The following is a 13,140-nucleotide window of genomic DNA, read 5'->3' as shown; positions in this document are numbered from 1 at the left end:
CAGCTCGAATTTGGTCTAAAAATAAATTCCCTTCCAGCGTGAATAGAAATGATGAGTTTGACTGACTCAAGGCCTCTCTCCCCACGGGTCCTCCCGGCCAGTTAGTGCGGAGGCGAGGAGACCTCCCCTCCCCTACCTTGCCGCACACTTACACTTTAAAGCGTGCCATACGTTTTGTCTTTGGGTCAAAGAGTTTTTCAAAAGGTGATAGATGACTAGTGCCTGTGGCAGGCTATACCCTGGGCACTTCTCCATTTTCTCTGATAAGAAGTGAAATAAATGAAAACAGCACTTTAAAAAAAATAAATCTATAAATGGGTGGGAGTCAGTTGTCATTTTCCCCTTCCTCCTCCTCCCTCTCCCTGAACTGGCTTCGTGAGGAGCCCAGTGGGGCAGCGCCCGCTGACAACAGCCGGGAGCCTCATGCCTTTAAATAGCCCTTCTCCACACTGCTTCCCCTTCGCGTCACACAGCTCGCCCTGGAGGGAAAGCCCAGGACAGAACAGGAAACTTTAGAACTTTCTGAAGAAGGAAAGAACTTAACTCTAAAGCTTGCTCCCTCTTGCCAAGACCTTTTAGTCTAAGGAGCTGGTAGTGTTGCAGTCTAAGGAGCTGGTAGTGTTGCAGCCCCTACCCCAGAAGTTTCCGAGGAAGAACAGCCGATCAGATTTGTTTGGGGACCCGTGGGACTCTGGACCTGAAGCGAGAGGGAGGGAGGGGGCGGGCCCCAGGCCCAGCCAGTGTCGTCCACTCATCGGGTGCCTTTCGGGGGGCCGACTTGTAACTTGGGGAGGGGGCACCACCCTGCCCAGTGGTTCTGGGGTTGGCTGTGCTCCACAGGACACCTCAGGCAGCAAAGCAAGTACCGTGGACGTCGGCAGCAGCCTGTCAATCGCTGACTGTCGAGGATGGGCCACCAGGCTGTCCTCCAGTGAACACATGCATGTCGCTGGGCGAACAGCAGCAAATGAGACATGGGTGGGGAAGGAGTGGCCCGCACACTGGGTGGCTGCAGACAGTTGACAAGATCCCTTCCTACACTGTCCCGTGCAAGCGTCACGTGGGGTTGGACCCGTCACCCCTGCTCGCGGTGGGAGACACAGCCCAGGGCCTCGCATGCCCTGCCAGCCTCGCTCTAGGTCTGTGGCTCTCTGGACCCCACGCAGCCCCTCCTGTCCATCAGGACAACTGTGGTGGTGCAACTGGCAGGAAAGGGCTTTGAGGTCACGGGTCCCAGAGACGGTGACAGCGTGGCCGGCTCAGGCCCGTGTTAAGCAGGATGTGGATGGAGGAGGCTGCTCTATCCTTCAAAGTGTTGGCGTAATTGGAAGTCTGAGAACGGACTGCAGTCTCTTCTTCGGTGCCTACGTGTCACATTTGTCTGCCTTCTGAGGCTACTCTCTCACCTTCTCGAACAGCGTGCAATGGACATGCGTTAACGCCTCCTGCAACCCGGTGGCCATCCGTAGTTACCTTAATTACAGCCGTGAAGGTCTCGCTGAGGGGCCAGCTGAGGATGCTGTCGACGGGATGGCCTGTGGGGTCACTGAAAGATGTGCTCCCTGCTTTCCAGGGCCCACCGCGCAGCCCGGCAAGTATGACATGTAGCGTACGTGACAGATGCTGGGAGAAGTGCAAAGGGAGAGAACCTCTTGGTAGCCAGGGAGGACTTGACATTTGACCTGAGCACGAGTAAAGCCCAGAGGTGGAAAATGGCATGTGTGAGGAAGAGCAGGGGGCCAGATTGGAGCGGGGGGCTTGCATCCTGGGCCATGCGTGGGCGTCGGGGAGTCTGTGACCTCCCCCAATTCCAGGAGGCTGGAGGGCATACCTGCAATTTTTCTGGAAGAGGATCCTTAGCTTTCTTAGCTTCCCAGGGGAGGGGTGCATGCGCCCCAGAATGGAAGGGCAAACACAGCTTTTTTAACATGTTGGAGCCAGATAGTGACAATCGTGGAGTGCCAGGCTGCAAGTCCGGGGAACATGCAGGGTCGTGGTTGGGGTAGCGACAGGGATGCGCACTCGAAGAAAAGGTCTCTACTTGCAGCAGAAGGGTGAAGCAAGCCCGTGCCCGGGGGGAGAAACAGCCTTGTGCAGCAGCTCTGTTGAAAGGTAGTAAGACCTGGAGCCAGGGGGTGTCACAAAGGACGGAGGGACGTTGTGGAGGAGGAGGAAGAACATCAGGATGAATTCACCGCAGGGCTTTAGGGAGCCATGGGAGCCGTGGAAACAGGGTTCTGTTACGGAAGCACAGATGGGCCAAAGCAAGTTCAAAGACCTAATATTGGGGAGCCCTTCGTTCGGAGCACACTGGTTTGAATTACAGAGATGTCCAGATCGCAGTGTCCCGCAGGTGGCTGGAACGTGGGGCTGGAAGTCTGGGAGGGAAATGAGGGCGGAGGGGCCCAGATTGCGTGCTTCTGTGCTAAGGAGGCCGAGGCTGAGAACGGCACCGGGTGTGAGGGGCTGGGGCGGTGAGGGGGGCGGGGGGGGGGGGGGGCCAAGATGGGAGGGTCCCGGTGAGAGAGCTCATCCGGGGAGCGCGGCAAGGAGAAGGGAGGTAGGAGACCTAGGATGTGGGATGTCACGCCGGAGAAGAGCTTCCTGAGAGAGGAGGCAGCACATAAAGGCCACACTGAGGCCGCGGAGGCCAGGCCTGCAAAAGCCAGACACAGTGGCGACATTGGAAAGAAGTTTCAGTTGACTTGGTATTGGGGCAGCGGGAGGGCAGTCGGGTGTCATTGTAACTGCACTGTGGAACCCCAGGGCCTATTGAATCGTGTAGGGCCAGTCACCCCTGCACCGTGGGAGCCCTGTTTGCGGCCTTTGTGGTACTGGTAGCGACAGGGCCTCTCGGTGGCCCGTCCTAGTTCATGTTGTCATTCTGAATGAGCCACTCTGGATAAGTAAGGTGTGACTACCCTGCCCTCATGTGAGCCGGGGGTGGGGAGAGAGAAGTAGGAGGCAAGCCTGGGTGACCAGGGGCCGAGGGCGCCTACCCCGCCCCTCCACTTCCTACCTCACCTTTTGTCTTACGGCAGAACTTTGAGTTTCCCAGCTCACAGCAAGCCACGCCTTGCCCCCTGTCCCTGCTCCGGCTGTTTCTTGCCTAGAATACCCCTAATGCCTACTCCCCCTCCACTGTCACTGACGGTGCGAGCCTGGTGCCTCACGGTGCCTCCACAGGAGCCCTTACCGCCTCGGCTGGCACTGTTTATGTGTGTCTTCTCCTGTAAACTGGGATCTCCTGTGCGGCAGGGGCCCCGTCTAGGTCACCTCGAAGCCCCTTGCACCGCATACCGTGCCTGGCAGGGTGGGCCCATGTAGGACGTGGAGCCTGTCTCTACAGATTCGAATCTGGGTTCCAGAAAGACCAGACGGTCTGCCCCAGATCCCATCGCCAGACTGTGACTGACCAAGGAACGTTCTCTTGGTATCCAGCCTGGCTTTCTTTCCAGTAGACCAAACTGCACATATATTTGGAAATAAGTGGAGACCATGGAACGCTTAGAAATCCATTTTCTTAGACCCTCTTTGTCTCATCCAACTGAATGAAGAGTACAATTCTCTTTATACTTCAGGTCACAGAAACGACTGGGTGGCTGGCTTGGCCACTGTCTGGCTTGTCGCGGGGATCAGGCCCGTCTTTGGCCCGGGAAAAGCAGAGGGAGACTGAGCACTGATGTCTAATAGGAACTGGCCGCCAGGAAGGTCTGCATACGGGCCCTTGAAATGTCCACACAAGATAGCACAGTAGTGAACTGTGTGTACCTCCCTTGGAAAAATCCAGAGGGCTTTGCATCAGCAGGGAAGGGAAATCCAACCCCAGATGCACGAACAATAAATAACAACTGTTCTGAGTTAGGTTGAAAGCTCTGAGTTGCACTTTTTTTCAAGTTGTTTGTGCTAACCACAACTTTTTTCTCCCCCTCTTTCCCACCAGGGCTTATTTCAAAACCTTTGTCCCTCAGTTCCAGGAGGCAGCGTTTGCCAATGGAAAGCTCTAGGAAACACCAGTCTTGAGAAGCGGCCAGCCAGACTGCTCTGTCCACATGCGTGTCAGCACATATGGCGGCTTCCTGGAAGCCGCTTGGAATGCCTTCATGGCAGCGTTTTGCTCACACAGCGGCTTTGCACACCCCGCCTGGGACCCAAACTGAAGCTGGCCAGTGGCAACCTGGCCCCCACCTCCGGCTGCTCCCTCTTTGTTTCCTTCAGTATATTTCTAGTTGGAAGAAATAAAATCACAAATTATGACAAACTATTTTTCCGGGGAAAGGAAGACACCACAAATGCACACACCCTTATTCCAGGAAAGCCTTTGTCTCCAAGACCTTGTTTAAGTTTTAACATTAAACCCCCCCTTTGCTTTTATTTGTCCCTAAAACTAGTGTCACGAGTGTGTGTGTGTGTGTGCGTGCACGTTTTACACCCAACATTTCCCACTTGGGGCAGTTCTCCATCGAGAAAGGTGCTGCCTGAATGAATCTGACCACCCTGCGTGGTTTCAGCCACCCAGCAAGCCAGGCCCAAGACTGGGGCTCAGGAACAACTGGGCCCAGCACCCCCACCCCCACCCCTCCAGCTCCCTGAGTGGGCGCCCTGTGCAGAGTTTGCTGAATCAGCCAGTGAATCCGTCCTTCCCTCTCTCACGTCACCCCTCCCTAGGCTGATAGGAGGCCTACTTGGGCTCATGCGGCCTGGTGTAAATCCTACCAGGAAGACAAAGGTTGGGTGCTGTGGGCCATCACTGGCATATGTGTGATATCCAGGCTCAGGCCTGGCGGCTGGGGAAGATACCCTGAGCAAGTTCCGTTTTTCCTGTTTTTATGGATTATGGATTGTCAGGACTCCTCTTGTTTCCACCCCCAGCCCTTCACCCCTGCCGCCCCCTTAAGTACACAGAGAGAACTATGACCCAAGAGCTACAGAAACTCTCCCAGCAAATTGGGATGGGAGCAAGCCTGGAGTTGGGGGCCAGGCCTCTCCATACCATCACACGACTTCTCTTAGCTCCCTCACAAGTTGAGTACAGCCACCCTGACCACTTTATAAGATTGCCACTTTCGCTTAGCATTGTCCCATCCTGAAGGCTTTCAACACGGGACGTCGGACCTACGCACCGAGGTGAGAGAAGCCAGCAGCTGGCCTGCAGGGCCTGTACCCGTACTTCACCCACCTGCCTTCCCAGGCGAAGGTGAAGCCCCAGCCCACCTGTAGGGTTTCACGGGGCCTCGCGCTGTTCCCCTTGGTTCCCCTTTTATCATGTGAGCCTGAAAGGGGACCAGCCCAGGGCCCTCGTGGGGGCCCGTGAGGGATCTCTCTCCTTCCTGTATTCTCCAGCTCCCAGGAGGGAGGGGAATGGCTGGGGCAGAGCCCCCGCCCCGGCCAGCCACCAGCTGGAGGACCGCCCAGCTCCGGGTTCTTACACCGCGTGGGTGCTTTGCCCCCTGCCCTGAAACCTTGGGAACTCCCATGACAGAGAAGAGCCCAGTGTCCACACCCCAGCTCTGCCAGCAGCTGGCTGTGTAACCTTGAGTAAGTCCCTTCTCTACGTAATACAAAGACTTGGCTCATCAGGACCCCCCGGGGAGCTTTTTCAGAGCCGCTGCTCTGGACGCCCCTGCAGTTCTGCTGGATCAGTTCTCACCCATCGGGGCCAGGACATCTGGATTGTGATAAAACTCCCCTGATGATTATTCTGAGCCCAAAGCCAGCCGACCACTCTGGAGCCTCTTCTGCCCCTGGCCGGCTGACAGTCCACTCTCCCTCCGTGCGACTGGGGGCCAAGCCTCATTCTCTCTGCTCCGTGATGCTGTCGCCCAGGATTGCTGTGGCTGTGCCCCCACCCTGTGGAGGGGCATGGGTAGGGCTCACTGCCCACAGAGCCAAGACTCGACTGAGTCAGGGCTTCAGACCCAGTTGGGGGATTCAGCTCCGGTTCCAGCAGAGGGTGGTTGGTAGTTGTGGGGCGGGGTCAGGTCACGTGGCCTGGACCCTCGGCACTTCAAGCGGCCAGTCAGTAGTGACACCAGCCGGTAGCGGGCCGTGTGATCTGGGAATGGCCCTCCCGCCCCTGCCAACCTCTAGGGGTGCATATCTGCTCAGGCCCACCAGGCTGCTGACGATACACCCACACGCCTGCCAAGCAAGGCACGGCGTGCCTGGGAAGTGCTGTCACACACTTCGTCTCAGCATCTCCACCGCAGACCTGTGAAGTAAGCCCCTGAGTAGAGGTTTCCACAGATGAGGAAGCAAGAACAGAGAGGTTAGGTGAGTTGCTCACAACCACCAGCCAGTCAGTGCCAGGGTCAGGATTCGACCCAGGCTCCCGGCTCTGGACCCGCAGTGCCGTGTCTCACGTACGTCCCCATCTCTCTCGTAAAACAAACACACTTTTTTCTTTCCCAGAGAAGGATGATGTGCCATGTATAGGTCTCTGAGCACGAGGAGTATATGAATCTTAAAAAGACTTGCGTCTCCCTTACCACAGGGGGAGGGTTTGGGCTGATTAGGAGGAACCAAACAACCGAAGGTGACAATAGCCACTTCGTGTGGCAAATGCTAAGGATTCAAAACCAGCATCTGTGAGTTTCCCCTCTGCCCTGACAGCAACAGAAGCAAGCGGTGCTTGTAAATGGATGACAGTCACCTGTGTGTTTTTAAACACTTCTTGCTAGTTCAGCCAATCGTCACGCGTTGTACCTGCGTACAGAGTACAGCCCGGGACTAATTAGTAAATGGCTATAAAACGCTTTGAAGAAGAAAAGTGCCATTTATAAGAGCACATTATTATTCCCTCATAAAACCCGTCTCCAGCTTAGTCAGCTCTTGTCATTTCGGTTGAATCTTTAGCTCTGCACGGACAAGGAAAAGGACTCCGATGTGTTGACTAGCAATACCCGGGCTTCTCCCGGGAGGTCCGGGACGGAGGTGCAAGAGACCTGGGCTGTTCGTGTTCAGCCTTCTCTCAGCCGCTCGGCTTCCTGAGGACCCACTGCCTCCAGCCTGATGTCATGGGGCTCCATGACAGAGCCCGTTTGCTCCTGGGAATGAATTGGAAAGAGCGTGAACTTGAGCTTGAGGAGAGAGACTTTTTCTTTTTTAATATATTTTTGAGAGAGAGAGAGTGTGTGTGTGTATGTGTGTCAACAGGAGAGGAACAGAAAGAGAGGGAGACACAGAATCAGAAGCAGGCTCCGGGCTCTGAGCTGTCAGCACAGAGCCCGACGCGGGGCTCGAATTCATGAACCACAAGATCATGACCTGAGCCGAAGTCGACGCTTAACCTACTGAGCCACCCAGGCACCCCGAGGAGAGAGACTTCTATTTGACTCCTGGCTCTGCCCACTTGGTGGCTGGCAAATATTTGACAGGCAGTTCTTCAGCAGTCTTTAAAAGGACGAGAAAAACAGGAGGGGCGTGACTTGCACTGTTTGCCAGTTTCCACCGTGTAAATACCCCTACTGTGATCGATTTCAAGCTACCAACGTGAGGTCCCTGGATGCAGACGGGGGAGAAGCAGGGAGGGTGCTTGTGGGAGCCTCGGCCAGGGTAAACAGACCCCAGGGTGGGTCTTCCCTTAATCTCTGGGAGTTCTGTTTTCTCATCTGTAAAATGGGAGTAAACACCTGCCTCCTAGGGTTGTGAAGATACAATGTACCTAAAGCACCGACTATGGTGCTCGGCCCACGGGAAGGTTTGATAAAAAGCGGCTATTATTATTATTGCAGACCAGAAAGATGATTTTCTGATGTTGACTTTGGCCTTTTTCTGAAAAGTCAGAATGCCCCTGTTGAGCAGTCCTGCCCAACAAATGTGGCCTTCGGAAGAGTGGCCCTGTCTGGATCACCGGGAAGACAAAATTATGAGTCCTCTTGATCGTAACGAGCGAGCGATGGGAAGTGTCTGTGGGCGCCCCCACCCCTGCCACGCTGGGTCAGCGTGCTGCTCTGCGTAGCGCTTGAGAACAAACACCCGCGTGACCTGCTTATCCGCCCTGGAGCCTGCTCTGTCACAGGCAGGAAAATCAGAGCAGCACAGGTCACTTTTGCTTCTGACTCAGTTTCGGTTCCTGACGGCCACAGACTCTTGTTTTGCAGGCACGGCCTTGGTAGAGAAATCACCACATTCGGCTCGCCTCTTGCTTGAGCCTATAAATAGTGCCAGCCCCAGAAACTGCCCCAGTTCACGGGGACTGGCCCGTCCCACGTTCTCCTTCACGCGAATGTTAAAAACACCATCTCACGGTCAGATGGCGTCTCATGCTATTCATGGCATCACAACGAAGTCGTTGATGCTTTTGAAATGAAAGCAAGAGAAGAAGCCTCACCTTTTTGTTTATGCATCTGTAGTAATTATGCACAGTGAGTAGAGTAAAAGGAGAGGGGACCAGATGCCAAGTAGAAATGGGTCCTGGGCAGGGGGTAATGGTGGTGGCTATCCCCATGGAGCTATAAGTAACGTTCCGTGCTAGCTACTTTTTGTACACTGTCTTTTTTAATCCTCAAGACAACTAAATGAGGTAGGTGCTCTTATCCCCATTTCGTAGATCCAGAAACTGAGCCTCAAGGAAGCTAAATAACTCACCTGAGGACAGGAAGCTGGTATATTTACCTATTCATTCATCCCTGCTGCTTTCTGTCCCTCCTTCCCTCCTTCCTTCCCTTTCTCCTCCTCTCCCTGTCCATCCCCGGTCCTCATTACACAAAGGCAATGAGCCCAGGGCTTGGTTTCTTTCCACTTCCCTTATCAAGCTTCTCCACATGGAGAGAGATTTATTGAGCATCTATCTTATACGAGACGTTCGTATCCTGGTTTCTGCCATTTTCCGCAGGAGGAGAGGGGCTTGGGGTGGTCGGGCCTGGGTCAGGTCAGGTGGAAGCCGGGGTTGGCCCTAGGTCTGCTGGTTCCAAGGCTTCACCACCTGGGGTTCTGTGTGTCCGTGTGCCCTCTGCTGCAGGATGCTCTGAAGCAGTCCTTGTGCAGGCAGATGGGCCTGTCTGTGTGGCTACAGAAATCCATAGAAATACCAACTGACTTGCAGATGACTGAGCCAGGGCCAGCCCACTGTTGGAAAAAAAATCTGAGTTTGTGCCACATTCTCAGGTTAAAGCCCAGGACACACTTGGTTGAAACGATGGCCTGACATCTGGGGAAAACTAGATGGGAATGGTTGTGGCAGTTATTAAGGAAGGGCACCGGGCTATTTCCAAAAGCACAGGATCCATGAACGGATTCCAGGGCAAGTAAGAAAGAACTCCAAGGATTATTTCCTAACATAACTCGTGTTCTCCTGCTTCAGGGCTCCCATGTCACTCCTCCATTCATCTCTGACCCTTTTGGAAGAGCCACGCTTTATAAGTCTGAGAGGTCAAGCTTGGGGTTATGATGAATTATGACTAATTGTGACAATAAAAGTAACCCCACAGGCAACCCAGGAATGACCAGAATGACCCTCCCTGGGCTGGGCCAGTTGCCACGTTGGGGTGAGCCGCATGGCATGTGGAAGGTGTGACAGATATGTGTTCCTCCAGAAAAGAGCCCATCACCCACTTCTTCAACACCAGCTAGGAGCTGTCCCTCTACAGAAGTCTCCTCACTCCATCCCCTGTGAGCCCAGTTAGGAGTCACCCAAGAGAACTCATCCCTTTCGACTCCACGATCATACTTTTGCTGCAAAACAGGACTCCCCAGCTGGCAATGACCTTTGGCCGTCTGAGCAGGTGGTGGGGGGGTATTAGTGACGAAAGCCCTCTCGAGCATCATGCATGAGATCCCAGGCCCTGTTCTGGGTCCTTTGCATCCATTGCCTTCTTGGCCCTTCAGAGAGCTGATAGGCCACCACTGCAGAGAGCCGAAGGCAGGCATCGGGGCTCTGAGAGCAATTCCTGGGCAGGCCAGAAACCATTTGGGTATAACAGTGCCTGCAGAATAAGAGTGCCACCTCCCCAGGGTACAGCTTTGGAGTCAGTCGTCATCTGGGTGCATAAGTTCAAGTAGGTTGACGGAGGGATTTTACCTTGGGCTCATTTCATAGCCCAGCTGGGGGCCGGTGTCACGCCTGGGGACACAAGGCCTGGGGGCAAGGGTCAGCCCAGGGGGGTCAGATTGACTTGGGGGAAGACTCCTCAGGGGCTCATTCCTTCACTCCCACACACAGCCCGGGCTTCAGATGACTCTGCTGCCCCTTATCCTGCCTCAGTATCCCCTCCTGATGCTCAAGCACAGGCTCAGGTGGGGTAAGGAGTCTTCCGCACACCCGGGCCGTCAGCCTGCGTGGGCTGGCGGATTGCCCAACCCGGACAGCTGCCTCCACCTGTCTCCCCGACCTTTCCACCCGCACGGCACCGACACCTCAGGCTGCCCCCTGGGGCACCTCCTCTGCTTTCCCTTCTGTCACCCCAGGACCAGCAGCCTCCCAACCTTGCCCATTCCAGGTGCCGGCAGTCAGCAGTCGGCAGCCATAGGGGAATCACAGAAATGGCGCAGAACTCTCCCGACGGGAGCACGCTTCGGTGAACCCAAGCCCTTGGCTAATTGGCTTGTTGTGGGAGATGAGGCCCGTGGGCTTTGGAGCCAGTCAGCCTGAGTCAAATGCCGTTTCCACCACTTAGTAGAGGCATGAACTTGAGCAAGCCACTTGACCTCAGTTTTTTTCTCTGCAAAATGGGACTCCTGCCTCCATCACAGGCCTGGCAGAAGGGCTCCGTGAATTGGGACATGTGAAATGCTTAGACCAGCACTGGCAGGTAGTGAGTGCTCAGAAAGGTCTGAAGTCTCTCTTGTCACTCAGATTTTGCCCAGGTTAAGCCTTCCCTGTTCTTTAGTCCTTCTTTCCCTTTCCCATCCCTGCTCTTAAGCTTCAGCTGACTACAAAAATAATCCTTTTCTGCCCCTGCCTTACAGGCATTCAGATGCCACCCCCTACGTGTATTTGACACTCCTGGGGCCAGTGGTCACGGTCACGCCTCTGCCAGCCCCACCAGGCCCACAGCCCTCCTCCTGTACTCCCTCCTCCACTTCTCCCCTTCCCCCTCCTTTTCTTCCCTATTCCTCCTCTCCCCTTTCCCCCTCCCCTTCCCCTCCTCCCTCCTCCTTCCTCCTCCCTCCTCCTTCCCCCTCCTCCCTCCTCCTTCCCCCTCCTCCCTCCTCCTTCCCCCTCCTCCCTACTCCTTCCCCCTCCTCCTCTCCTTCCCCCTCCTCCCCTCCCCCTTCCTTCCCCCTCCCTCTCCCTCCCCTTCTCCCCTCAGTGAGCCCATGCTGAGCACCTTGGCCTTCAGTTCCCAACTCTTCACTTCTGTCAAGACCCCTGCTGTCAGAAGGTTTTGTTTATTAAACTGCAGTTATTAAGTAATCATTTATTTCCCCCCCTTTTGACCAATGACATATGCTTGCTTGCTAGAGATTCCAAAGAATACTAGGGACTGGAAATTACCTCACTGAATGGGCACGTTTCCAGACAAAACTAGAACACTTTATTAGCCCGGGGTTCCTCCTCTGTGGTAAACATACAGTAAACATTAGTCTCCCTTAAAATCTTGACTGTCAGTCACGGACCCCCTTGACGGCTTTCTAGGCCCCTGGTTAGAAAGCCTGGTCTGCCCAAGCCAGACCCTGGGCTGAGGGCGGGGCGGGGGGGGGGGGGGGGGGGGGGGTCGCGTTCGCAGCTGATCTGGAGAAGCAGGATGAAGGCCCAGCGTTAACCATCCGCAGCTGTGGAGAAACACGAAGCCCCTTCTCAGTACCTCTGCCTCCCACGTGCCCACACGTGAGCTACCCCGGTTGTGAAGGGCGGCCCTGAGAGCGAGAAGCAGGTTTCCAGGGCTGGAGAGATTAGCGTCATCCAGAAACCTTGTGTGTCCCACACCCCTGGGAGGGTGGCCAGGCCTGCAGAGGCTGCAGGAAGAGACACCGGAGCCATCCTAAGCCAGAAGGCCTTGACCGAGGCGGGTCTCGAGTAAACAGGACACAGGTGAGCCCACGTGTCTGGGCTCAAACAGGTGGGGCCAGACCAAACAGGTGGAAAGCAGCGGAACAGCAGTACCGAACCAGGCAGGCCTCCGGCCTTTCCACGTGTTTTTTGAGCACTTTCTGTGTGCCTGGATGTGGGAGCTGCTCCCAGGGAGAAGCAGGGATTGAACCCCACTTAGGCATTCGACAGACATCTGTTGAGCACCCTCTCTTCCTGGCCCCAGGACTGTACAGATGATAAGACCAACCCTGCCCCCAAAGAGCCAGAAAGATAAGCCAGAAAGATAACACTGCTCACGGGGGAGGCAGTGATACGCCCTGTGGGAGAGCAGCAGATCCACACCGCTTACCAGGCAAATCAGGGAGGGCTTCCTAGAGGAGGGGTCAGCTGGGCCCAGATTCAGCCTCTTGGCCCCCAAAATATTTTATCCCTTTGCCTCGTTGTGGTGGTTGGGCTTCCTGGTGGGGTCTGCGGCTGGGCTGAGGAGAACAGGATGCCTAGTTCACAGGCGTTCAGTTATTTACTGAGCACCTACTTGGTGCCAGGCACCGTCCCAGGCACTGGAGATGGCGGCAGTGAATAAGTCATAAGGACGCCTGCATTCGTGGAGCTTCCATTGCCACCGGAGAGAGACAGCATGAACAGGACGCACAGTGAGTACACTGGGGGGTGTAAAGCAGGGAGGAGTGGGGGGGGTACCATGACCAGGGCGCTCAGGGAAGACCGGAAGGAGGCAAGGCACACTTGTCCTCCTTCCCCTTCCAGAACCTGCTTCATTCCCAGGCCCCAGTGTGGGCTTGCCTCTGGCCCCTGGAGACCGCCCTGCCCCCTGCCCACCCCGAGTGGCGTCGGTCGCTGACCCCAGAGCTTCCAGACGGGGCAGGCGAAAATCGTGAAGCGGGAAGGCAGGGCTGAGTACTGGCCGCCGCCCTCTGACCACGCGGGGCGTTAACTGTCCCTCATCTGTGCAACAGGAGCCCTCCTCACGGGCTGCTCATGAGAACAAGGCAGACAGGGCTTGGGGATAGCACAGCTGTGTGAGCCGTCTGCCACTGCCACCACCTAATGCAGAGTCGCTGTTGCCGCCAGGCAGGGGCCCTGGGGGGGGCGGGGGGGGTGCCCCGAGGACGTGGTGAAATGGGTGCCGGTGGCCTTGCGACCTACAC

At 55.7% G+C, this 13,140-nt stretch overlaps 1 protein-coding gene across 1 annotated transcript in view; it reads left to right on the top strand.

The window, feature by feature from the left end:
* LOC125937309 (BRISC and BRCA1-A complex member 2-like) overlaps nt 1-4,366 on the top strand; it is an 87,722-nt gene extending 83,356 nt beyond the window's left edge. The window contains exon 6 of the mRNA XM_049651918.1: nt 3,944-4,366. Within this exon, the coding sequence (XP_049507875.1) occupies nt 3,944-4,007 (64 nt within the window). The 3' untranslated portion in view covers nt 4,008-4,366. The remainder of the gene's footprint in view (nt 1-3,943) is intronic.
* Nucleotides 4,367-13,140: the final 8,774 nt, after the last annotated feature.

This window comes from Panthera uncia (genome assembly GCF_023721935.1).
Source record: "Panthera uncia isolate 11264 chromosome A3 unlocalized genomic scaffold, Puncia_PCG_1.0 HiC_scaffold_12, whole genome shotgun sequence".
In the NCBI taxonomy this organism is placed as follows: Eukaryota; Metazoa; Chordata; class Mammalia; order Carnivora; family Felidae; genus Panthera; species Panthera uncia.
The sequence above is the reverse complement of the archived record's forward strand: the minus strand, read 5'-3'. Positions and strand labels throughout refer to the sequence as shown.